The sequence below is a fragment of the Podarcis melisellensis genome (genome assembly GCF_964234715.1).
Source record: "Podarcis melisellensis genome assembly, chromosome: 13".
NCBI lineage: Eukaryota > Metazoa > Chordata > Lepidosauria > Squamata > Lacertidae > Podarcis > Podarcis melisellensis.
In genome coordinates this window covers 29726645-29753305 of record NC_138545.1, presented here as the reverse complement: position 1 = coordinate 29753305, position 26661 = coordinate 29726645, and the positions used below count along the sequence as shown (strand labels likewise).

The following is a 26661-nucleotide window of genomic DNA, read 5'->3' as shown; positions in this document are numbered from 1 at the left end:
GTAAGCCCCCAAAACACGCCTGCTGCCAGAGGGCATTAATACATAGGACAACTCCTTCTCAAAGCTACCCACGGCTGAAGGAGACAAGATGGGGCCGTGGCTTCATTCGTGGAAACAGGAGGAAGTGATCTTTCCAAAGAGGCAAGACAGTCAATGTCACAGTCTGAAGAACAACAACAACTACAACTTGGGGCCTAAAGTGCACTCTGCCCTGCATGGCCGCAACATTTGCGCCCATGGCTATGCCATACATGTGGCAGTAGCGGCTGACAGATTATAATCGGCATGATTAGGAGTCACAGGGACTTGTACTGGAATGCTAGCAGCCGACACTCAAGGGAAAGATGACAGCTTCAGATCTGCAGGACAAGGAGCGCTGCAGCGATGGAGTGTAAATGTGCACCCTGAATTTCACTTGTGCTACCATGGATGCTGCTACATTTGTATAGCTTTCCCCACTTAGAATTATCTCCAAGCGATGCTGTTTATACTCATTTTCTCCCCTCCTCTCTTCAAGTTAACCACAATTTTAACGTGTTAGTATGTAGTGTCTGCATTCAAAAACGGAATAGCTATTTCAGTCCTTCTAATGCTCACCTCTTAAAAAGGAAAAAACCAGAATTCCCCACTTCGCAGGCATTTCTCTGCCCTACGCTAGGCAAAGATCAGTTGCTTCAACCTGGCCCAAGAGATCCAAAACAGTCCTGTTTGGCTTGCGTTTCTGGAAAATATTCACTGGACCCTTGATCTTGAACAGTAGTTGTTTATGAACTGGGGTGGCTCTTCCCTCCATGACATGAGTGGCAAGGGAAATGAGAAACCCACACAGATCTGCAGACAAGGGTTCTCACCCAGCTGTGCCAAGAGACGTCCTTTTAAGTCCAGGTGTGAAATGCATAGATGGAAGTGAGTAATGGTAAGTTTGTCCGGGTTCTTGAAACAGTTTGGGGGTTGGGGGAATCGACAGCAGGAATGTATTTTTCATGCAGGTTTCTGAGGGATGGGAAGGGAAGGGAAAATCTGAGAACACAGGTCCATTTTTTTGGTGCTGTGGAACCATGCCCAGCTGCTTTTTTTCACCTTGGGATGGGAGGCAGAGGAGGGGCCCCACGAGTAGCTGAAAAAGAAATAGACCGTTAATGCCACAGATGCATCACCATAGGAAGTTAGGCTCTACAAAGATGCTGATCACAAAGCAAAATAGATCCCAGGATGGTTTACAACAGAAAATGAGAACAAGGATAGTTCACAATAGAAAATCAGATACAAAATACAAAACAAAACAAAATCAATAACCTCCCGATAATCAATACGAAGTTTCCACATAGCTACCACTATCCCTAGGTAGTCATTTTGCCAGGGCTGAGGAACTTCCAGGTGCAGACCTCATTAGGCCCACCAGGCCTCCCTGTTTGGCCCAGGAGGCTATTTTTGCCAAGCTGCATCCACCTGCCCTACACCTGACATCAAGCACAGGGCAAGTAATAACCCAGCTCAGCTGAAGGGGGCTTTGCAGGCATTACTGATCAGCTGGGACTGCAAAGCCCCGTACCAAGTGCTCAGCAAGGCCAGGCTATCAGCTGACAGTCAGTGTTTTGAAATCCCTTGTAAAGTGCCAAGCAAGACCTGTTGGGTGAAAAAAGGATGACCTGGCACCACTGTGATATCAGATGACTTACAGGTGGGTGTCCATCCATAAAACTTGGTCCACGTGGGAAGGTAATAATTTGCCGCACAAGCCAAATTCAGTTCCCCACCACTGCATGATGCAGATTTGAGTTACGCAAAATAAATAAATAAATATTAAAGCTGAATCCTATTGAATTGTAGTGTTGGAAAGGACCCCAAAGGACATCTAGTCCAACCCCCTGAAGTGAAGGAATCCTGCCTACAGCCATCCTTGGGTGGGCTCAAACCACCAACCTTCTGATTAACAGCCAGACACGCTAACCCATTGTGCCACTTCAAACTTGCACATCGTTCTCATGTTTTCCAGGTAGCTAGGCTTCTGCATCTTGTTCAGCCCATTCCAGCAAATCCTTTGTCATGAAGAGCAGTGAGTCATCGCGTTCCCACCCCCGGGGCTCCCCAGTCGGTCTGCTTCTGCAGCTGCTCCTGTAGCTCCTGCATTCCCTCTTCCTCACAAAAGCACAATGAACTTGGACAAGTCTAAATCAGAACCAGTATTAAATTTATGCAATACTGCACAGTTTGCATAATTTGAAAAGGCCCGGAAACAGAATGAAGGAATTGTTGATGATTTTAAATAAAATCATCTCATTCGTAATGCTGGCAAGCCATATTCTCAGTCCCACAGAATTAAATTGCTTATCACAACTTGCCAAATTTTCAAGCGTGGAGCTGAAAATAGTTTGCTTTATGAACTATCAGCCAGATACCTGGGAGACCAATAAGCAGATGTGAGCCAAATCAGTGCTCACCTCTATTCGTTTTGCTGGGATAAATCTTCTGGAAGTGCTTGAACTCTTCTGGCGCTGGGAAATCTTCCACTGGATGAAAGGAGTATTTAGATTCAAAGTCATCTGCAGAAAAGGAGGAAAATAAGGCCTGAAAACCATTTCTGGTCTGAAGGATTCCCACTGCCCTACTTTTCGCATCCATAAAACCCTGAGGCTGGAATGATGGCTAAAATGGCAAAACTTGAAGAAGCCCCACCCTGAAAGTAAGGCATGGGGCCGCTCTCTCCAGGTGCCAAATTTTGGTCACCATTATATGCAAATGACAGACTGGGGGCAGAATCCACCAGGAAATCAGAGTCACCTGGTAATAAGAGCTTTGTGCAGAGTGTCAGAATGGGAATGAGTCAGCATTTCAACATTCCTATAGATCTATCTATCTATCTATCTATCTATCTATCTATCTATCGTTTGTGTCACTGCTTCCCCAAGTACCTGTTTGGGCATTCTGTACAAAATGAAATGTACCTAAAATAAACTGGTACAGACTATAAATAAAAAGATCCAGCGGATATATAATTCAAGACATCAGATGCTTAACAAGCTGTCAACACCAAAAGCGAGAAAGCGACTCCATCTGTACACATGCTAAGCCAAACCCAACGAAGGATAATGAGGAAGTTCCCAGAGAACTTTGCACCTCCTTTTCTGGGTTGCTAGAAGTGAAGCCACAGTTTGGCTTAGCTTCAGACATTTGGTCTATTTTGCTTCAGACCAACCATGAGATGTTGGCAATGTTTGTTCTGTGGCTGGACACGCCGAGTTTGTCTGGAGCAAGAAAAGCCATGAACCCAAATTTAGACATAGCATTAGGGGAAACCATGGCTTAGTTCACAGCAGTGCAGCATCAGCAGGATGAAAGGAGGAGCAAAACTGCAGCAATCTCCTTTCTGGGAACCCACAGGGTCACTCATTCATGCCAAGCCATAGTATGACTTGGCAGTCTACGCTAACACGTCTGTGCCAGTGTCTTTCGTTTTAGAGCTGCTTCCTAAGCTTGTATGAATGAAGTTTCATCCCCAACACACACACTTCTTCCTGGCTGATCACAGTATTTTTTATAGCCACCGATACCAGCCAAACCAGCAGAAGTATCGTAATTCTGGGCAGGCTGGTTTTCCTTTGAATCCAGCACATGTCTCAAAGCCAACTTAAATGCACCTGACACCTATAATTTAAGGTAACAGCAGGTTCTTTCTACTCACCTCCTAAGAAAGACCTGACAGTGGAAATAGAGTCCCGGTGTCCATTTCTCATGGGTGGGGGAGGGGGAGGAGGTCCAACTGGCGTCCTGGTGGGTGGGGGTGGAGGTTTCCCACGGCTCGTAGGGTCTGACGTCCCGTGCATTCTGTAGGGTGGGGGAGGCGGAGGCGCATCTCTACCGCCATTTCGGATCATGGGTGGCGGCGGTGGAGGGGCTGCAATGGAAATTTGCCAGGTCAGGATTTTATGAGCTAGCTTAGTAGCCAAAAAAACGAAAAAGCAGAGTTCCCTAGGTAGCCAAGCAAACAGCCCTCGGCCTTTCATCAACATCATTGACTCTGCAGGCCCTTGACAGCCTTGTCTTTTCCTTGCACCTGCTATATAGGGTTCCGAGTTCCTTTTCCTGACCTCCCAACTCTGTTAAGGAATTTTCTTACTTATTGAAGAGGCTAATTCACCTATGTGACCCTTAGCATGGCGAGTTGTAGGCTACCAAGCCTTTGGCGAGCATTGTGCGCAGGCTGAAGTGACTGATCGCGACATACCTGCACCAACTGTCCTCTCTGCTTCTTTTTGGAGGGTTTGCAGCTGCATGGGGAGTCACAATCTGAGCACAAAATAGGCTGATCAGATGACTGTGCTCCACAGTAACAAACACCCCACACTAAACAGGTTGGCTTATTTGTAGGGCAAGAATGTAATACTTGCTTTTTGTTGTCACTGTTCCGAAAATCACGAGCATCTACTAATTAATGACCAGCTTTTTAATAACTATGAAGCTGTGGGGTCCTTTTTAGCAAGTCAGCTGTTAGGAGGGAAAGGCATACTCTTCTGCACAACACCGAAAACTAAATTCGATCCCACATGTCTCGGTAGCAAAGACTCTCCCCGTGAAACTTGAATTTATATTCCAGTCTTCCAAGCACCACTAACATGCTATGGTGGCAGTACCCTTTGTGCATGATGCCTGGGATGGGGAAGCTGGTCCTTCGGGTGCTGAGCTGGACTCAAAACTCCCACGAGCCACAGCCAGCATGGCCTGCAGTAAAAAATTGGCTACAACATAAAAACGACGGAAACTGCATATCCACACCATCATCCTTGTCTTTGCACAGCTCTTTCAAGCCTTCAAATGTTTCACCTGCAGATTTAGGAGGAGTGACAACTCTCCGCTGGCATCCACCTGCCTTGGGAAACAATGGAAGAAGGGTGTGCCTTTGGGGACAACTAAGACTGTGAATTTGTGGCTTGGCCAGGTGACACCTAGCAAGTTTGTGGCAAAGGTATGGTTCAAACTGAAAACTTCCTAATTCACAGCTCACTCGTAGCTGCTATGCTACAGAGCATGAAACCAGGCCATTCCTAACCTTCTTAAACCCACCGCATACACATCCTGGCACCAAGATCGGAGACTACGAACAAGGCAGCATTTTTTTCCCTTGAGAGATTAACGAGAGGCTGTCAACGCCAAGACCACTTCCAGTTTTTCACAAACAAGGGCTAGGAGATGCTCTTACCTGCGCCCCGGCTTGGAGGGTCACGGGCAGGAGGTGGGGGCCGACTGCTCTGTAAAGAAGGGGAGGCTGAAGGGGGCGGGGGAGGAGCCATACCCCTCCCAGGCCCTGGTGTCTTTCGATGCAAGGAATTGTGTCTCTGCGGAAGCTCGGGAGCGGACTCATTGGTGGGGCTGGCGGGGCCGTTGGGTACACCGGGGGGTTGGCGGTAAGGTGGAGGAGGGGGCGCCAGAGACTGGCCCTGACTGCTTGGTCCCGTTCGGATATTCACTGGGGAAGGGGGCGGCTTGATAGGGGGAGGAGCTGGTGGTCCATCCCGAGTCCCTGGGAGCCGCTGTCCTGGCGTTGGTGGCAAGGGCTTTTCGCGGTTGTAGGAAGGTGCTTTGCTGCTGTGCATGGGAGGAGGGGCAGGGGGTGCGTTGGCTCGGCGTCCCGGGGGTGGAGGCGGCGGAGCCGATGAGCTGTGTTTCATGCCGGTGCCGCTGGCGGTATTTGGCCGCGAGAGATCTGGCAAGGAAGGTCTCTGCATGCGCGGAAGTTCCGGAGGGGAAGCCCGGCTGTTGTCAGCGTCATCTTGGGGCCGGCTGCTGGTTGCAGACACCGGGGGCCGCGGAGCTGCTGATCTGGACCCAGGGACCTGGAGGCACTGCTTCCCAGAGGGACTTTCTGAAACCAAGGAAAGCCAGCACAGAGTTGCTTATTAGAGAAGCGAAATAGATCAACATCTCCTTCCAATATAAAGCAATTCCTTTTGGCAAAAACCACCATCCAATTAAGTGGAAACTGACAACGTTTGTCCTTGTACTGAGACCACAGCCAGTGTTATACTGTTCATGCAGAGCCTATATTCTAAGTGACTGGGAGGTTTTCAGATGTCTGGACACAAATGTTTCCCACAGCAGAAGGGATGAACGACGCAAGTCAAATTTTAATTGCTGGACACAGAAGGGACATCAGGGGAAAGAAAAGGGCGACTTCTTGATTGCCAATGTAATCTTGGCAGGCAGCTAAAGCTTTGGACAATTCACTCATTTAGGGGTGCAAAATTCTGTTATTCCGTCCATTAACTTCCTACATCTACAGCTTCCTGAACAAGGGTCCTCTGATTCCCTTGCCTGTTCAACCCACTTGGCCTTCCCGGCATCAACAGCACCACCCCTCATCTCCAGGCACTGTGAGAGGCCTCACTTCCAGCACTTTATCCTTGGCCAACCCCACGTCCACATGCAGCTCCTTCGGAGCCCACTGCCTCCTACTTTCCAGTGAAACTTTTCCTCACTGGATTCCCAGCTTTCAAGCTCCTTGTTGCCCCTTAACTTCTCTCGCTTCTCCCCCATGTTTCAGAAGCCCGAATGGCTTCAACTACAAGTCAAGTTAAGTGCTGATGGTCCCTTGCTGTGGAATGCTATTCCAGCAGAAATTCAGCAGGAATTTCAGCTCTATCATCTCTCCCAGACCCTATTCACTTGCTTATACTTTTCTCCATTAAGTCAGTTTTTAAAAATTAGTTTCCATTTTTAAAATACTATTTTATATTGTGCTGTACTTAATGCATTTTGTTGTAAACTGTCCTAATGTAGTCATATGAAGGGGAGGTCAACAATACACACAAATACACACACACACACACACACACACACATATACAACATAGACATAAACAGCAGCTAAATGACAGTGTTCAACCCCAAGGGATTTTCACAGCAGCCAACAACTTAAATAATCAAGTCAAACAATGATCAATATTAAAATTCAGAACAGAAACTTATCAGAGGTAATGTAAACACACATGTCTCTTTGTGCAAGGCATTCCATAGACATGGTGTGCTTCACCCCTACCCTCAAAAACCCTCTCTTGGCCACCACCAGCTTCACCTTAGATGGCCAAGTATCCAAAGGGGGACCTCAGAAGAAGATCTAGAGGTCCAAGTAAGCTCATGTAGAAGCAAGCAGTCTTGTAATACACCGGTAATACACACAGGCAGACAGGTGGGGGTGGAGACATGGTTTCCACCCTTGATATTAAGCCTGACTAGTCTCAGCTCCACAGGCATTAAGTGCCACTACAAGGCGACATAAATATTCCTGATCGTTTCAATAAGGAATGGACTTGCTCTCAAAACCAAGTTGCAATCGCTCTTCATCAGGAGCTAGGGTAGTTGATTACTCAAACACAAGGTTCAATGTCTGGTATTTCACAAATCATGATTTAAACCACTTTTATTCAGTCTAGTCCAGTCCACATTCTGTGGTCCTCACCTGAACTGTCCTTTACTCCCACAGGTCGAAGCTTGGGGACACCACCCTGGAAGAGGCCGCCCTTTGGTGGCAGAGGGGATGCGCCGGAGTTGTAGCCCCCACTGCCCTTGGATTCTGGAAGAAAAAGGCCCCTGGGTTATTTATTTAGTTTCTAAACACATTTTTTAAAATACCACCTCAGGAACATAGGGAACGACCTTATTCTGAGACAGACCGTAGATCCAAGCTGCTCAGTTCTGTCTATGCCGCTGGGCAGTTCTTTTCTCCAGGGTTTCAGGCAGGAATTTCCCCCAGCTCTAACTGGAGGTGCCAGGGATTGACCCTGGGGCTTTCTAATTACAGTGGAACCTCTACTTACCACCATAATTCATTCTGGTGGCCCGTCCTTTAGGCGAAACGGGTCGCTGGTACCATTGTATGCATGTGCAGATGGCAGCAGCCACTTCTGTGTGTGTGCAAACAGCAGAAGCCGTTTCTGTGCATGCACAAATCACGGCAAACCCGGTATTTACTTCTGGGTTTGCTGGTCGCGACTTGGATCGGGCCCAAATAGAGGGCAGTTGTAAGTAGAGATTCTACTATACACGAGAGATGCTCTAAAGAGACGCTCTGCTCTCCTCTACACTGAGCTATGGTTCTTCTCTTCTGGGCTTTACATAGGCAGCCTCCACCATATTCTTTTACTCAAGATGCTGCTTCTCAGCATGTGGGCAAGGCAAAGACCCAGTGGTATTGGAGTCATCTCCTCCTGAAGTGGCAGTATGAAAGCAGAGAAGGTAATAACTTTACTGCTCAAGATCACATGGGTGTCAGACAGCGGCTGCTGCCTGAAGAGCTAAGCAAGAATACATCGTAGGCTGTGCATTTACCTTCCCGCCAGGATTTAGAGACACCTGTTTCCGAGGATTTAAGTGTGCAGCTGCCAGTTTTATTTTACTGCTAACTGCAACACTTTATTTCAAGCATTTGCACCACTGGGACCTGTGCAGTTTAGGAGGAAGTTTGCTGCCTTCCTTCAGAGAACAAAGAGAGCATATTTTGCAACTACAAACACAGAGAGGAGAGTGCTGCTTGTGAGCTTCCCAGAGGCATCTGACTGGCCACAGTGGGAATGTTGGATTAGCTAGACCTTTGGTCTGATCCAGCAAGGCTTTTCTTATGCTGGCATACAGAGGGGGACTGTGCAAGAACTCACACTGCCAAACAAGGAGGCTTCTATGCTTTAGGCTGTCAGAGGGAATGATGGCCTCAGTCACAAAACAAAGGGACTGACTGCAGAGCCCTTCCTCCAACAGATCAAGGGAGAGAGCTATTGACAGTTCAGTCCGTAGAGCCTGAGACTTTTCATCTCAGGGTCGTGTGTTTGAGTCCCACATGGGGCAAAAGAGTTCTGCATTGCAGGGGGTTGGACTAGATGACTCTCGTGACCATTTCCAATTCTATGATTCCACGAAGGGATGCAATCCAGACCACCAAGTTCCACAAGCTATGAGTTGAGTTCAGCACAGAAGGTACCCTCTGAGAGGTGACCTGAGCAGCGCAGTCAGTAATTGCTGCTCCTGCGAGGTTCTGCTCAGGAGAAAAGTGGGGAAATAGGCTGGCAGGTTGAGAATGACTCGCGGCATATGCCAGCAAATGACTCCAGGTAACTCAAGCGAGTGAACCCAGCCACATGCTGCAGTGCACAGGGGAGAAGAGTCCTCCCCTTCCGGCCCTTCTGTCTTTCCCCTACTCCTCATACGGCACAAAGCCAGATCAAGCACACAGCATATCAAACAGACAAACGTAAGCAAAAGCCTCACCCCAAGGGCAATTTTGTGGGCCACAGCCTCTCCCTCCCCACCTGCTTCATCTGATGCCTCTGTTCGTAGAGATTCTAGGCCACTTCCTCCCATACCTGCTGCTGAATTATTTTAAGAGAGAATGCTCAACAGAAGGGCTGAGCACCATCTGGAAATTTTTTTTGGGGGGGGGGAATCACCGTGAGCTTTCACAATTAGATAGCAAAGAACTTATTGCAATTGCCCCAGACCCCATGCTTACTCTCAATGACGGGTGCACTCCGGTCATTGACTTGGGTCACCTTTTTCAACTTGGCCCCTTTACAGATGTCTTGCAGCAAGGCTCCCCTCCCTCGCTGCTCATCCCTGCTCAGTTTTGGAGGGTCTGTGTTAGCCTGAAAGGAGAATATCGGCAACCAGGTTAAGTGGAGAAAGGTAAGCACAGGAGTAGTTCTTGGTTGCCCCTGTGAATGCTTCTCAGCAGGGCTCTTTGTATGTGGACAGAAGGGAAGCAGGCAGGGACAGGAGGACCACCTACCTGATTGAAGGTTGGGGGTGGGGGTGGTCCAGGGGGAGGGGGAGGAGGTATTGGCATCTTTGCCCCACTCCCTGCCGACTCAGTGTAAAAAGAACTTTTGGTCACTCATAAACCTGCAATGACAGGGGTGAAACAGAAAACTGTTACGAAGGAGAAACAGCAGCAAATGAAATAGCAGGAGGCAGTGACGGAACCTGGTGGGCGTTGCTGCAGTTTCATGCCCACTTCACTAGCTGTCACGAGAGAATGCTATTGAGATAAGTATTTTATTCAGCTGATTAAAAAAAAAAAGAGTATTTCATACAAGGTGACTGCAAAGGAGTTAAGAAAATAAACACAATAGAAGCAGGAGCACCACCACATAATAAACAACACACCAGGATAAGAACTAAAATGCTTTAAAGGCGAAGGGAAACGAAGGTAACTGCAAGCCAGCTTTGAAGCTGCAAACCCAGGAGACACACGTGCAATCTAGACCATATTCAAGACAACATAGGGGCACACATGGAGGACAACAGGTAAATCAAAATTATCTGCCTTAACTGAAAAATTGAAATGCAGTTTTAAAACAAAAATGACAACTCAAGTATTCCACCCCCTCTCCCTCCCCCCTGCAAAAAAAGGCACCCCACTTTTTACCGGATTATCAACAGAGATTATTATTATTATTATTAATTGAAATTATATACCGCTCTATTAGTGATGTGAGGTGAGAATATTCTCTGCTAGAAAATTCTCCGGAGAATATTCTCCACACACTGCAAATTCTAATGTAAGAACTAGTTTTACAACCCACATTTTAAAAATCTAGTAAAATAATAAGTCAAGCTGTGATATTGCCAGTGTAAGTAGTGTAAGTTAGTGGCAGGCTTAGTGATTAACATGAGTCATTCATATTGAATTTTCAATTTCAAGTTTGGTGCAAAAAAAATCAAAGAATGTGAATTCAATGCATTGCCCCACTGAATAAAAGTATCTGTACAGTTTTTGGTTGCCATCTAAACAAGTTTACCCATGAATAAACATGCATATTAACTAATTATATCATTTTCAATGCATCAAAATGAATATTCTCCTATTTTAAATGAAAATTCTCTAATATTGTCATTAATCGAGAATATTCTCGAGAACTTAACATCACTATGCCCTATACCCAGAGGTCTCAGGGCAGTTCATAAAATAAGATTAAGGAAGGGCCTTTTTATATCGTGCTATCATTTAACAATGCTGGCATTCTGAGCTGCTCTCTACCATCCTTTGCATAAGCCACGGAACTAGCCAACAAAATGGAAGGATAAAGGAAAAGAGTAGCTGGCAGAAGTCAAGTGTGCTCATACCTCTGTACGATATACAGCATTTTAGTTATGGTACCCAGATTTCTATACATGGATAGTGAATAGGGTGGGCATTGATTGGTTGCTGCGTCTATTAGTGACTATTGTGCGTGTGATTGGTTGCTGCATCAATAGGTGGTGTTAATTGGCTGACACTGTGGCAATTGGGCAGGCAATCAGCAGCTTCTGCTGGCGAGGGGACAGAAAGGAGGCGGGTTTTGTGACACGTGCAGGTGAGCGATTTATAGCAATCCCCCCCCAAAAAAGCTGAACAACCCTGTGTAATCTCCCCCCCATTTTCTGGAATTTGAGTCCCCAAAAATATGGGGCGTCTTATCCATGGGGGCATCTTATAGACGGAAAAGTACAGTAAACAGCCTCCTAACAAGTGACACTCTGAACATAGGTATACCACAAATTTAATGAGGTTTGAAAAACTCATTTAACTGCCACGGTTCCCGACCAAGGAACCACCCAGACAACTATAGTCTTGTGAAGAGACCGAATATCTCTTAACAACATACTCAACACTCTCCCAAATCGACCGTTCCAACAGTTCTCCGAAGGAAGCCGTGACAATTTAAGTGATATAAAACTAGTTTCGATTTGTAGAGCAGATTGACTCATAATGAAAACCGCCCCCTGGTGAATATATTTCATGAACACAACTATAATAAGTGAGCCTGGAAAATTCCCAGGATCAAAAGCACTTGAAGTCTGGTGAGGGGGGCGGGGATCAAAGAATTTGACATGTTCATATCCCATAACTGGGAATAAGAATGTGCAAGGGTGCTTCTGACGCTTCTAAGTGCCTGCCAACCTATACCCTGGGAAAGTGAACAGGAGTTCAGTTTTAATACAGCACCGCGTTAGCTGGCAGTGCTATAGCAGGCTCTGCATAACCTGATTGACAGGCAGAAACATCCGCCACCACGTCACCACAGAAATACTTTGGACGAAGCAGATACAGGAAGAAGGGGTGTGATTCACCCTAGATACACAATGCCGATACCTGTCAGAAGCACAAGCCCAATGACATCAAATTACCAGTCGGAACTATTACAGACAAGCCAGTCTAATGCTAGTGGAATGCACCCGGTTTCAGCACCTGCCCGTCCAAGGAAGGGAGTTGCAGCAGCTCAAGGCAAAGCAGAGGAATGGAGTACTGAGGAAGTCCAACCAAGGAGGAGCTGCCAAGAAAGCTGACTCCCCTGAAACCCTCATGCAAGGCAACCCATAATAGTACTTAAGAGACCGGATACCTTTGCCAAACCCCAGCTCTGCCAGAGGAGGTGTGAAGCTTTTTAAAATACTGGCTAAAAAGCAAGTCCAATACTGAATGAAAAAAGCTTGTGAGACCGCAACTCCAGGCATCTTCACCACCACCCTAAGAGCAGGCGAAAGTAGGCATTTCCCAGCCAAAAGGCACGATCCACTAAGAAAGTTTCCCATACGTGAAATTAACAGAAGCTGCAAGAACACACATCTGTTCTGGATATGCTCTAGGGCACCTGCAGTTTCCAATGCTGAAAAAAACTTTGTTTTTAAAGAAATGCTTCTGACCTTCGTGGATACAGAGATGTGAAAGAAGATGCTTGCATCAGCTATTTCCCCTAAAATATAGATTCCCAAAGTGGTGCCCTCCAGGTGTTGCTGGACGACAACTCTCAACATCACTGATCACTGGCCATGCTGGCAGAGGTTGATAGGAGCTGCAGTCCACTAACACATCTGGAGGCACCCAACTTGCCTATCTCTGGTCTCAAATATCCAGGGAACAGAAAATATTAGGTACCTCCAATTTCAACTTTCATGAGAGGCGCGCAAGCTATGTGGCAGGAAGGAGCATTTCCTCCCAAATAATCATTTTGCTGTCCTTTCCCTAGGTACGGCAATGGCAAACACAGAACTGTAGAGCAGTGGTTCTCAACCTGTGGGAGATGATGGGAGTTGTAGTCCAATAACACCTGGGGACCCACAGGTTGAGAACCGTTGCTGTAGAGGAACAGAGAATTAAATGCACTAGGGGGGAAAGCACAATGCAACATAGCACCTTGCGGCAAGCAATCCAAGTTTGCAAAGATGGTCTCACAGGCTACCCTTAAACAGCTCTTGCAAATAAAGTCATTAAAATCACCAGCCTACTGGATGTTTTGCCCGCCTGTTTGCCTCCACACAACCTTGGCTAGTCACTTGTGGTCCCCCCCAAAAAGAAGGGGGGGGGGAGAGAAGTGTTTCATTCAGGTTTTCCTACTTGGTCTTCTAAGGAAGATTCCTGCTCGCTACAGACAATCTGTCTAGTGGCTACCTGCCTCAGAATTCCTTAAACTGCAACAGGCTGTCTAGAAGTCATCACTGGAAATCTCAGCTCTGCCTGGTTCTCAGCAGCAGTTGACAAGAGATGGCACAGCCAAGCATCCAAACTCTGGCAAAGTGACTGAGCCTTCAAAGAGATCAACCTGGAGAAGTGCTGCCACCATGTTTCACACCATTAATGAAATGGAAACACTCTCCCTATTGTCAGGTAAATGCTTTTTTTGTTTGTTCTTTTTGGACCAGTGATATTTTGTTTGACTTATAAGTCGGTCTCCCTTAAAGCTGGCTGGGCGATACTCCACAAGAATATACACGCTTCTATTCCACTGCTTATTTTCCTTCTTCCCGTCCCCACTTGTTTGCAAATCGGGCGCCTCTACCTTTTATTGTTTAGAACAGGCTAGATATTAGAACTGCAACCCGATTAAACAAATGTCAATTCATTGTCAGACGTCTTTGCCCCAACCAGCTGTTGCTGAAAGTATTTCATGCTACCAGGATCTATGCATCCTCTGCCTCATTACTTGTGGTCAATGTCTACAAGCTTACTGGTGCCCAAAGGACAGGCAGTCTAACCTAACCTGAAGCTGTCCTCAGAGAGCTTCTTTTCTCTGCCTGGAATAGCAGATCCCCTTATTTACTCAGATCTCCAATTTAGGAATAAAAATGCTAGATACTAACTTATTTAGTATGAAAGCAATCAAATCAGAGAAATGTATACCCAAGGCTAGACATTTTCCACCACTCAGTCATGCCTTTTTTTAAAAGAAAGTTCATAGCATTGTACAATGGAAGTACTAAAAGATCCTCACAACTGCTTGAAAGGGAGTAAAATTGGATGAAAAATAAAACATACCTAAGACAGGAGCTTTCAATCAAGAAGTCCGAGAACACAATTTAGTTTGTTTCATCTACTGAAGCTCTGCCTCTCCGATTCCATTCCTGTTCCGACTCTCATCCCAGTGTGCAGTCACACTTGGGTTTACAAGCATGCAAAGACGCAATGCCCATGATGTGACTACAATGTTATGGGGGCGGTGTGATGGTTTCAAAGCATGGTCACCTGAGGAGGATGGGAAGTGACTGGTCCAAAGGCAGCAAGCACTCAATTAATCACACAGTCTCTGGGAATGCATGTGCTGCAAGACATGTAAGTTGGCAAAGATAGCCGAAGCTATGCCTAGCATGAAAAACCCTTGATTGACTGGTGGAGTTTGTCCCATTGCTTCACTTGCTGTATGTAGTAGAACACTGACTTTCTTCCCCTAAGCAAAACACTGAATCAAGCAACTGTGGAGCAACTTGCCTGAGTCTCCTCTGCTTTTTGCTCGTGAAAATTTGGTGATTAAACTGTGCACATGATTACTGGGGTGGAAGGGAAGGATCTGAATTTAGAGAGGAAGGATTTAGAATTTACAAAAAGCACCAAGTGAAGTCGCATATATTTGAAACACCATTGAAAAGGTATACAAACACTCCATTCTGCCCCTTTTGTGACATTTTCATGTCACTTCCGCGTTTGGCGTGATGCACATGTGCGCAATTGCACACATAATGAACATGTCTAAATGCCTGTATCACAATGTGCTGGTCAGCCTTGAAGGTGCCAAAGATGACCCCCAAGGTACTATGTCACCATGTTGAAGCTTACTAGTGACTTGCGTTGGAATTTTATTTTTTTGCTGTAGCACTGCTACTGTGGGAATAGAAGTGATTTAATCATAACAGATGCCTGGCTCATTAACTTCCCAGAAACACAGTGAGCCAGATATAATCGCCCTCATTATTGCAAAAACAAGATGCTGTTTTCTCTCTGCCCAGCATTTACGATATTGACAATTACTTTCCTAACGATGGTCGCCTTTTGCGTGCCTCATATGCCCTAAACGGAACCAAGCAAACATGTTTACTCCCACAATGCAACTTTCTGTGAATGGCAGCAGCGAGAGAGTGATAAATGCAGCAAAACTGTACAGTATTGGTGAAACGCCTCCTCTCTCTTCTAGCTATTAATAGCTAGTAGCAACATGGGGACAGTGATCTCTCAGACATGGGGAGCAGGCTTTAACCCAGGGGTCGGCAAGGTTTACTGTGCCTGGGCTGGTTCATGTGGGGCCACAATTTTCGCCGTCTGTGTAGACACAATTTTCGGCATCTGAGCATGCGCAGACGCAATTTCTGGCACCGCAGAAGTGACTCCCCACGCCGTGCTAGTTTAGTGCAGTGCATGGGGACTTGCCGAGCGGGCGGCTCGGTTCAGGGGCGACTCAGGAGCTGGTTAAACGACCCCCATGGGCCGCTTGTTTGCCCATGGGCCTTAGGTTGCCTACCCCTGCTTTGACCTCTTCCTAGAGCTCACTATTCACCCAAGCACTCCCTATTCTCCAAACTGCTAACACCTGTCAACAATGCTAACTGTGGTCTAAAAGCACAGGGTGAGACTTCCCATAAAGGCACCCAGCTAAGGGACTGGGCCAGCAGATTATGCCTTTCCTATACCTTACCAAGATCAGCCAAGAGCATCCTCTGAATGTCACTTAAAACGACACATTTGGACAGCAATGACATGCCAAGAGCCAGTCCGCCGACAGTCCTCAATTACAGAACTTCCCCCCTCAGGAGCTGGTGTTGCATGGGCACTAAGGGACTGAACTATGTGCCATGATGTCCTCAAACAAAATTCTACATTTACCATGAGCTCACCAAGTCCTTTCTCTCTGCCTCAGTCACCAGGCGGCAAAACGGCAACGGCAACAGAAATTTTGCTTTAATCCCAGCTGCATACCCTCTCGCAGCCTATATTTGAAGTGACTTATGAAAAATCCAGGTATTACCATGGAACAGTTACAAATATATTGTACTGTGTCATTTGTGAAACTCATCTCTGTATTCCACAAAGAGACAATAGCTTTGATGGAAGCACCAGTCATGAAGCTTACAATATTCAGAAATTTGGGTAACCAAGAACCTAAAGAAACTATTTCTGGCCAACTTCAACCTGATGGTAGAAAAAAATTAAAAGTGATTTTAGAAGGTGGACCTCCTTTAATCTTTCCATACTGGGAAAAATTGCTTCCGTAAAAAAATATGTCTTGTCTGCCTAAGTTATTATCTCTTTTCAATTTTTCAGCCCAAATTTTGGCCATTGAAATATTTGGATCTAAAGAGGCTTGGGTGAATAAATCTAATCTGTATGCAACAGGCAAAACAGGTGGTTGGGGAACACCAAAAATTAACCTGTATTGTGAAGCCCATGAGTTAAGACAGGCTACATCCCTAATAACTAGCGATACATGAAACGCATGGGTTCAAATGGAAGAAATGCACAATATGGAAATTTCAATAGATGCTATTCTTTCAATGGGCATGCAAATACAGGATGAAAATGTTTTCCCCCCCCTTTTAATAAGAACAGGCTTCAGTATTGTTATGGCTGGGGTAGGGGAAAGGTTTACATCATTTAAATGAATTTTACTTGAAACTCTGAGCCACTTGGAGGAAGGGTGTTGCAGGAGAAACTTGGAACCCTGGGATGTAATTGGCTGGTGTTGAAACAAACCACCTCTTTTATATCACAACAAGAAATAAAGGCTCAAGCTGCCCTCACTCTCAAAGATTTTGAACAGCTTGTACTTTCAAGTGTTGTTTGTGAAAATGAGAGGATGGACATCTAAATGATACAGAACATTTGTGTCTCGTGACCTAAAAGAGTGTTGGGAAAGTGACCCAGGAGATGCCGCAAATGACTCTGATTGCAGGGGGAATCTGCAATAATTCTGTAAGGGCTGAAAGAGCTATGCTCAAAATAGTATTGGGGGGGGCATTATGCCACCGTAAGATTACCTCATATTAAAAACATCATCTGCAAAATGTTGGCAATGTGGTCAGCATAATGGAATGTATTTCTACCTTTGGTGAGAATGTCCTCAGGCAGCCTCCTTTGGGGAATTAACAAAACTGCTCCACACCAGGTACAAACACAAGTACCCCAGAGAGGAAGACCACATCCTGATGAATCACACGCCCCTCCTGAGACCTCCAGTCGGTCCAGCTTGTCTATCCACGCCTTGGTAATTCATGCCAGGATCAAGTGCTAGATAGAAGCAGGCATGCCCTGGGCTCTGCTCCTGGCCACTGGAGATGCCCCCATCTCCTGGACCAAGCTGATCCCATATATAAACTCCATTGCTTTCTTTTTCTTTTTCTTCTTCTATTCCTTTTTCCTTTAATGTTGAGAAGCTTTTTGTCATCTGTACATTGCTTAGAAAATGTTATGTTCTTTATTAGCTGCTACTGCTAATAATAATAATAATAATAATAATAATAGCACAGTCATATCTTGGAAGTCGAACAGCCTAGTTGTCGAATGTTTTGGCTCCCGAACGATCCTGCAGCCAATCAGAAGCCGCGCTTTGGTTTCCGAATGTTTTGGAAGTTGAGCGGACTTTCAGAACAGATTCCGTTCGACTTCCAAGGTACAACTGTAATGATGGGATTTAACAGCAACATCTGTTGATAGAGTAACTCAAGGGGATGGGGGAGGTAGTGGAAAACGGGGCAACTTTTATGTTTCTGATCTCCCTTTCCCTGGAATGGCTTGTCTGCCCCCCACTGCCATATCTGCTCCTGCCCTATCTCAAATATTTCAACAGGGCACACATCCCTCCTCCCCAGATACTAATCCTGTAGTCCAGGAAAATGCTAACCATTATTTTAAGAATACCGCAGTACTACAGCAAGGCCAGAAAACAGTGATGGTAATGTGATTAGTGCATATGCAAACCAGTAAAAGGAGCAGCATTAATAGGCTGAAGTACAATTATCAAAATCAACACACATTATAGTACTTTAACATATCACTGACCTTCTCCCCCAAAGCCTGTGGTATGGAGAGTGTTAAGAATGCTACCTGAACAGACAGTTGGGGCAAATTTCTTACAACTGCATAATAAGAGGAGCCAAAACACTTATAAGACATGAATAGGTCATAGCAGTCTTCCCATTAACCTCCTGCCCAGGGCAAGTAACTGACTAGATCCTTACCTGAAACTGCCTTGTAACATCTAGGGACAAGTGTGGGGGCCATCTGGCATTTCTTAAAAACACACAATTTTACTTTATTTTTTGAAAGCCTGACCTGGAATGCTAGAAACATATGGGAGATGGGCCTTCCAAGCCGGAAGACAAAACCAGCCCATGATGGAAGTGCTGTAGGAGACAAGCTAAGGTGGCAGGGCCCAAGAGAAAGCTCTCACATTGATCTGAACACGCCAAGTAGGGCACCGTCGTGGCTTAAATTGAATCAGCTTGAGACACAAAGGGATGATTGGATTGGCAACATTGCCACGGGCTGGCAGAGGTGCCGCATGAACAGACACGGCTTCTCAAGCAAGGCCTGAGAAAGGTTAAATGGGGACTTTGGGATGCAGGTGCCAAAACCCACAGCATCTTGCAAGGAACATCCTAAACCAAATATTGAGGGGAAAGGGGGAACACTTCAAGGAAGTAGCACCTGCTTCCTCCACCCACTCCAATTTTAGTGCTATTTGTTGCCTAGACTCCTTTTACACAAAATGTTAGGGCAGAGACAAAACAGAGCAGACAAGCTGGCTCGTTCACCTCTAATATTTTTGCTTATTCACACCGTTCCCGTATTTTACATTAAGACCCTTTCCAAGATCTACAACGAATCTGCAGAACAGGACAGAGTTTTCAAACATTAGTTATACATGGTATTTCCCACACTACCTTTGGCAGGAATATAAACGGTGCTACATACTTCTGCATGAATTACGATGTGCACAGACTTTCTGCTTAAGCATTCTTGATACACAGGAATGTATTCCTCACAAGGCTGCTTGTGTTCAGTCAAGCAAGGCCTTCCTCCATTTGGTTTTCTGAAGATGCTATCGCTTCCTCTCTATGGTGGACCCTGAAAAGGGGCAGAGCAGACTTATCTTTTTATATTCTGGCAACATTTAAATAACTGTTCCAATGTACAAGGACATGTTCTTCAAACAACAATCCATGCTCCCGCTTCCCTCCTTTATTCATTCAGTAGAATGGACAGCAGGTATCTTGTGTGCGGTGTATGGGCGTGCGTCACATTTTTTATGCTCTCCTAAGGGAAAAGATCCCTGAAAATATAAAAACAGAATAGCAAGCAAAGAGGTAGGCTAAAAAAATTGCTTGTTTTCTATTTCCAGGGAGCGGGTGTTGTTTCACACAGGGGGAAACATTAAAAAATTTTTTATCCCCACCAGCATTCTGAAGTGGAAAAGTTCACCTTATTCTGCCACATTTGTTGACCCAATCTCAGAAAGCGCACTTTGCAGACTGTATACTTCAGAACGTAAGGAGAGGAGAAAAGGTTGAATACTCGGTCATAAAAGCTCCGCACCTGTGAAAAGCCAGCACACGAAGGAGAAGGTGTCCAACCTTGTGAAGGTACATACTTTTTGATGTCAGAGAATAAACATGCAGTCCCTAGCAGCATTCCCAAGTCCTAGGAGGAGTATACAGTGGGGTTTTTTCCTGAAATGAGCAGGAATTAAACTACATTAGCAGTTGTTAAACTGAAATCATTCAAGTAATGACTACTTCTCCCACAATTACAGAACAGGGAAGAAATGCAAACCATCAGTGCTGTTCATACTTGTTCTTATAAGAACTAAATCTATCCTTAAAATAAAGGATGCTAGCCAGATGTACACACTTCAGTGGATCAATTTACTCAATTTATTCTGATGTCATCGTTATATATTCAAACACGGGGAAATGCAACATCCACTTCATATTCCTCAAGAAGGAGATTGATTAAAACTTGAGAAAGCGCCAAAGGAATCAAAATGCTCTAAATAACGTTAACCTATCAAGCCACACAATTCCCTCGAGAAGAGCACTTATCTGGCCTTGTGGCCCATCCTTCCGCCCTAAACCTGACATACCATAGGTATGTGGTGACCTTGAGTCACTCTTTCACAACCTGTGAATTCATTTCCCTCACACACAGCTACTCAGTGATCCAAACCCATCAACATAATCCCAGACTAGACTGTTACATAGACTGCCCTCAGTCTCAGGCATGAGCCCAAAATTACCATCACTCTTAAGGATTTTGTCTACCAATGTGAGGCAGAACTATGATTACTACCCCACAAAAAACCCTTTGACACTTTTTGTCTGGTTCCAAAAATTCATAGGCCAGGGGTTTGGAAAATCAGTGCTATAAAGGAGGGTAACATTCGGAAATTCCTAAGAAGAACCATAACGACCACCATACATACTGAATCATGACATGCCTAGATGGCCATGTGAATGGATTTCAGGCAATCATGATCATTCCACACAGAACAGCTCATACCACCACTGTGGTGCTTAATCCTCATGCACAGCTACCATTACATTCGTGGATAAATGAGCACACACATCACTACACTATGCAAACTTGTTACGGCTGACATACAACAGTGCTTCCTGAAAAGCTACCATCCGCCTCACTTAATATGCCTCAATATATTAATGACTTGTTTCTAAGTTAATTAATAAGGAGCTGTTCAAGAGGTTTCATCAGGATTTTCACCTTCTCCAGCTCCACAATTTACTTGAGCTTTACCTAACAGCAACATATTATTTCCAGGCACCACAGCTATTTTAAAAGAAAGCCACCTAGAAATCACCTTACACTGTAAGCCGACTGTTCCCTATGCATACCTTTACATAAATGACTATTATCCACAATGCAGAAAGCCCCTTCTGTATCCAATGATGCAGGCTCTAGTGCATGAAACATTATGCCGTAAGAGATGGAAAGTACTATAGGAATCTTATTTGAGGGCTAGTTTTTTGTTGGTATAACCAATGCTAGTTCTGGCTCAAGGTAGTAGTTAGCAAGTTTTCTACATCTCTGTAAATCACTTCCACACTGCCCTGTCTGCCACCATTCCCCCAAGAAACCTTGCACGTTGCAGAGGATTGAAAGATGTTCAAGGCAGATCCTCAGTCCACAAAAGTGCTTCCCAGGCTTGTCGGACTTCGTTGTAGGAGAGCGCCTGGAACACACCCAATACTCACCTGCAGATGTGTATTAAGGGATAACCAGCAGTGGTTGGTAAGCTGCCTTTCGGGGAAGCCTGTCTGCTAGTCTTGATTTACTCTTTGAGGAATCTCTGCTATAAGCTTCCAAGGAAACCCAGGGCTCCCCAGAACATCATTTGAAAGTCACTGGTTTAGTGAGAATATTGTTTTGTTGGTTTCACTTGATTTTGTGTCAAGTACCTGAGTCATTACAAGGGGGAAGGTGTACAGCAAGCTGTACAATGTGAAGCGGTGGATTGGTGTAATATTTTACAGGTACCTCATGCAAAGCTAACATCCCTCAGGCATTCATAAGTTACGGTTCTGCTGTATGCACACTTAATACAGCAAACAATCCAAGCTTATTTAATGCAGTACTTTGGGGTGGATAATTCCGCAAAAACAGCTATGTTTTTTTGCAGAATTCTTTTTGTCTAAAAATGAACTATTTTAGAAATCCAATTAGCAACGTATTGAATGGATACAATGAGTTGTATTCAGCTACGTTCTGGGTGAGATTAGCCCCATTAAAATTAATGAACCAGTTACATACATTAACTTCAATGGGTCTACTCTGAGTAGCATTAGCACTGATCATCCTCCAATACCAGCCAAAATGGTATTTAATAAACCTTTTCTCCAGGAAGCACATTTTTATGTATTATATGCCTATAGAATTTAGTTATCTCCAAAAACATCATCAATATTCCCATATTGCATACAGGGGAAACAGACTTATATAGGGGACATGCATGGCGCTGTGGTCTAAACCACTGAGCCTCTTGGGCTTGCTGATCAGAAGGTTGGCCGTTCGAATCCATGCAACAGAGTGAGCTCCCATTACTTTGTCCCAGCTTTTGCCAACCTACCTAGCAGTTTGAAAGCACGGCAGTGCAAGTAGATAAACAGGTACGGCTGTGGCAGGAAGGTAAACAGTGTTTCTGTGTGCTCTGGTTTCTGTCGCAGTGTTTAGTTGCACCAGAAGCAGTTTAGTCATGCTGGCCAGATGACCCAGAAAGCTGCCCGTGGACAAACGCCGGCTCCCTCGGTGTGAAAGCGAGATGAGCACTACAACCCCATAGTCACCTTTGACTGGACTTAACCATCCAGGTGTTCTTTACCTTTACCTTATCATAGGGGAAACAGAGACTGTGAGTGGCATGCCAAACGTAATCAAGTCAGGGGTCGATAAAACCAGGGTGGGGGAACCTGTGGCCTTCCAGATGTTGCTGCACTACAACTCCCATCATCCCTGGTCGCTGGCCATACTATAAGGTGAACAGCATCTAGAAAGCCACAAGTTTATTGACCCCTGCTTTAAAAATTACTGGAGCCAATCTGCTTTTCCATAAGTGGCTTCTGTATCAATGAGGTAATGTTTAAATGACCCTATCCAATGGATCCTTCCCATAGTATTTCTTCTTATTATTATCCTGCCTTACCCCAGGTGCCTTACAAATAAAACAGGATAAAACAGAAAATATGGATGTTAAAAGTAATGAAACACTTACAGAACTGAAACACTACAAAAATATATATTTGAAAATATAGCTAAGTGGAAGAAAACAAAACATCACAGCATGAGCCTTTTTCCCAGTCAGTTCCTAAAGACCTGCTGGAATAATTGGCCTCCCTTCTCAGTGTTGTACCAATTACACTGACCAGAACCCCACAATCAAGTTTAATCACCTTGAGGCCTGTCTCTTGCTCCACTCTTCTGCCTACTATAATCAGAAACAAGGAGGACTAGCATCTCTATACAACAATAGATTTTGGAAGATGGAAAATGGAAAGGCCAAGGACAAGACTACAGGCGGAGAAAGCAGCATGTAGAAAGGAGATACTGTAGTTATTGCTCAGAAAAGAAACACATGCATCATTCCAGAACTGGCACCAATATTTATTTTATTTATTGGATTTACATCCCAGGACAGCTGACACAGTAATGACAAAACATATTTTTAAAATCTAAAAGCAGTTTAAAAACATTCTTTAAAAGTTAAAAACATTCACAATCAGTGTTCAGGGTTGTCAGCAACAGTTTCCTTCTGTCATCAAATGCTTTGGTATACAGAATTTTTTTAAAATTTCTCGTGAACATCAATAATGAGAGAGAACACACCTCACTAAGGAGGGCATTTCAGGGTCTGAAAAGGCCCTGTCACCGGTGCCAGCACAAGAACAAAGAGCAATACTCTGGCAGGCAGGTGCTAGAATCAAACCCAGAATTGGGACCAAACTAGATTATGCAGGTGGGCAGAACAGGGAACATGGAGCCTTCCTGATGCTTTTCATGACTACAGTTCCCATCCTCCCCAACTACAGACTATGTTGACTGGGGCTAATGGGAATTAGAGAGTCCAACAACGTCTAGAAAGCACTGGATTCCCCATCTCTGTAGTAGAGCCTTCTCATGTTTACAGGGTATCCTGTACCAAAAGTAATCCCTGACACATAACTGTGCAATCTGTCCTGTTTTATAAAACTTCAAAGAACGTTCCACACATTTTGGAATGACAATTACCCATCACAGGCATGCAAATAGCAACACATTTAAGAGGGCAAGACATGCAAACCAGGAGTGCCATGCAATGTTGACCGCAACAGGAACAAGTTACATTGCAGTCTTAAAACGCACAATGCTTTGCAAAGCCAAGGACCATATCCAATTTAGAATACAGTGGTACCTCAGGTTACAGACGCTTCAGGTTACAGACTCCGCTAACCCAGAAATAGTACCTCGGGTTAAGAACTTTGCTTCAGGATGAGAACAGAAATTGTGCAGCAGCGGTGTGGCAGCAGCGGAAGGCCCCATTAGCTAAAGTGGTGCTTCAGGTTAAGAACAGTTTCAGGTTAAGAAAGGACCTCCAGAACGAATTAAGTTCTTAACCCGAGGTACCACTGTATAGGGAAGCTGAAAAATTATAAATTGCCCAAATCCACCATTTTACTCCAGCAAGCCATCATAGAACCGAAGCAGAACATGATCCCCAGTGAGCAAGGACTGCAATGAAGGAGGAATCTAATGGAAAGAGAAAGCTCTATGGGGGAAAGGTATATGCAAACAACTGTTCAGTGAGAAAGCTGTATGCCAGCATGCTGTCTTAATACATAATCCCACCCCACCTAACTTGCAGGTATTTGTGCACTCTCCACTTCCAAGTATGTTGAGAGTTTTGAATACCACACATTTAGTGAACAAATACTACAGTCAGACAAGCACTGATAACATTCTAAGAAAAGCAACTGAGGAAGGCAACTCCACCTGCAGAAAGGTGAGTGCACAGTTCCTTGAACTAAAGTTATTCACTGACTTGACAACACATACCTCTGAAGGAGGAACAAGGAGACCACACCCAGCATATGCCCAAAAGGCCATTTACAGCAAAGGGAAAGACAACATATAATCCGGAAAAGGCCCTGGTTTGGAAGAGAGCAAAAAGGAATAGAGGACTTTGGGAATTAAGCAGATGCAATTTGCCTGTAAGCATGTCAGATTCCAAGCGCATTCAGCTCATATTCAGAGGACATACTAAAACTCCCTCAATCTTTGTGTGTATCTAAGTTTCAAGTACCTCATTTGGAGCTTGAGAACAAAATATTATGGGTGACACTCCAAAGAAACTCATATCCCTCCTCGTCACCAGTTCTTGTTGTGTCTGACCCTCAACATCCAGCAACTTAGAAGAATAAGGAAGAAAGAGGGCAGTTTCCTCAATGCCACACCCTCAATCACCCTCTAAATAACCTAGCCCCCTTCCACAGATACTTCTCCATGCCACCATTTCAGCAGCAAAGTATATCATGTATAGCCCTCACAAAATTCACAGCAGCTTATGTAAACCTACCTCCCTCCTGACAGTTTGTCACCTGCTCCTGTTTTATTCACCCTCAATGCATCACCCAGATACATAAACCACCACATATTTATCTGCTTCACCTGTTCAGCTTACGTCTAAATCCTCAATCACCCGCAGACAAAAACCTCTGGCGCTGCAACACACCCCTTCCCCCGGAAAGCACCTGCTCAACACCAACTACAATATTTCAAACCGGGCTAACCAAGCCCCGCAATGCTCTCGACCCACCTCTCCCATAAATTCTCGCATGCGTAACCCTCCCAATATCCTCAGCCTGTACACACACCAAGGGTCTCTCCCCCCCCCCCCGCCCGCACTCCTCTCTAGCAACCCCTGGCTTGAAATAACCCCAGTACCTAAACAAGCGGCGACACTGGGGGGAAATAAAATTTAAATACAATTTACCAATCTCTCCTCCTCCTCTTCCTCCTTCCAGGCCCCTTTCTTTATACTAAATTTCTCCTGGTCAACGAATCAAAGTATCCTCTCACCTTTGCTCACCCCAGAAACCCCTCTTCTTCCCCTTCACCTCCCCCAGCGCCCAGGGGCTCCTACCAAAGCGCCCACCCGCTTCAACAACAGGCCAATGGGGCCCACCCCTCTTCTCCCCTCTGTTCCCAGTCCCTCCTGCTGGGCTTCCTCCTCCCGCCATCCCTTTGGCCCCTCACCGCCGAGCCCTCTCTCTCCACCCCGCCCCTGCTCGCCCACTCCCCAGCCCCGTGACCTCCGCAGGAACACGGGTCAAATGTCAAAGCGCAGCCCGCCCACCCACCAACCCAAAGGGTTCTCAAGGAGGCCACGTATCCCACACCCAACCAGCCGCCCCCCGTTGTAGATTTCGCAGCCCTCTTCGCTTACCCACAAGCTCCTCTGCCTCTCTGGTCTTCTCTCTCTCTTTCTCTCTCTGCTCCGGGGCCTGCAACCCGGAAACAGCCGTGTGCCCGCCCGGCGGCCACGCAAAATGGCGTCGAAGAGCACTCCCCGGGGCCAACGCGCACGCGCAACGTGGCCCCGCCTTTTCCCGTTTGGGGTAGGTGGGAGGAAGTGAGGCTGGGTGGGTGGGTCGCCATATTAAGAAGGTCCAAGAGGCCTGAGCCGAATCGGTGCTGCGTTCGGCCATGTTGGGAAGGGCACTGGAAACACGAAATCATAAGAGTCGCAACTTTCAGGCTCGTAATTCCAGCGCCCGTGAAGGGGATTTCCCTCCCCGCCGCCCCAATATCTCTTCAGGCAGTTTGCTTCGCCCAGCAAAGGAGGATAGCGGCAGGTTTAGGCTGAGGATAACTTTTGAGTTTCCAAGAGCT

At 45.6% G+C, this 26661-nt stretch overlaps 1 protein-coding gene across 5 annotated transcripts; it reads right to left on the bottom strand.

Moving 5' to 3' along the window:
* Positions 1-977: 977 nt before the first annotated feature.
* On the bottom strand, positions 978-26354 carry WIPF2 (WAS/WASL interacting protein family member 2). Of its 5 annotated transcripts, none has more exons than XM_081886386.1 (9): positions 26216-26338; positions 19170-19353; positions 9772-9884; positions 9496-9628; positions 7453-7566; positions 5198-5860; positions 3683-3895; positions 2442-2543; positions 978-1117 (listed from the first exon to the last, which is right to left on the bottom strand). In XM_081886386.1, exons 3-9 carry the CDS (start codon positions 9826-9828, stop codon positions 1077-1079), a joined length of 1323 nt encoding a protein of 440 aa, XP_081742512.1. In that variant the 5' UTR covers positions 9829-9884; positions 19170-19353; positions 26216-26338; the 3' UTR covers positions 978-1076. The 5 variants fall into 5 exon arrangements, with proteins under 5 accessions (XP_081742512.1, XP_081742511.1, XP_081742509.1 ...); XM_081886385.1 differs by lacking the exon at positions 19170-19353 and adding an exon at positions 24826-24917 and having other exon boundaries at positions 26216-26332; XM_081886383.1 differs by lacking the exon at positions 19170-19353 and having other exon boundaries at positions 26216-26354.
* Positions 26355-26661: the final 307 nt, after the last annotated feature.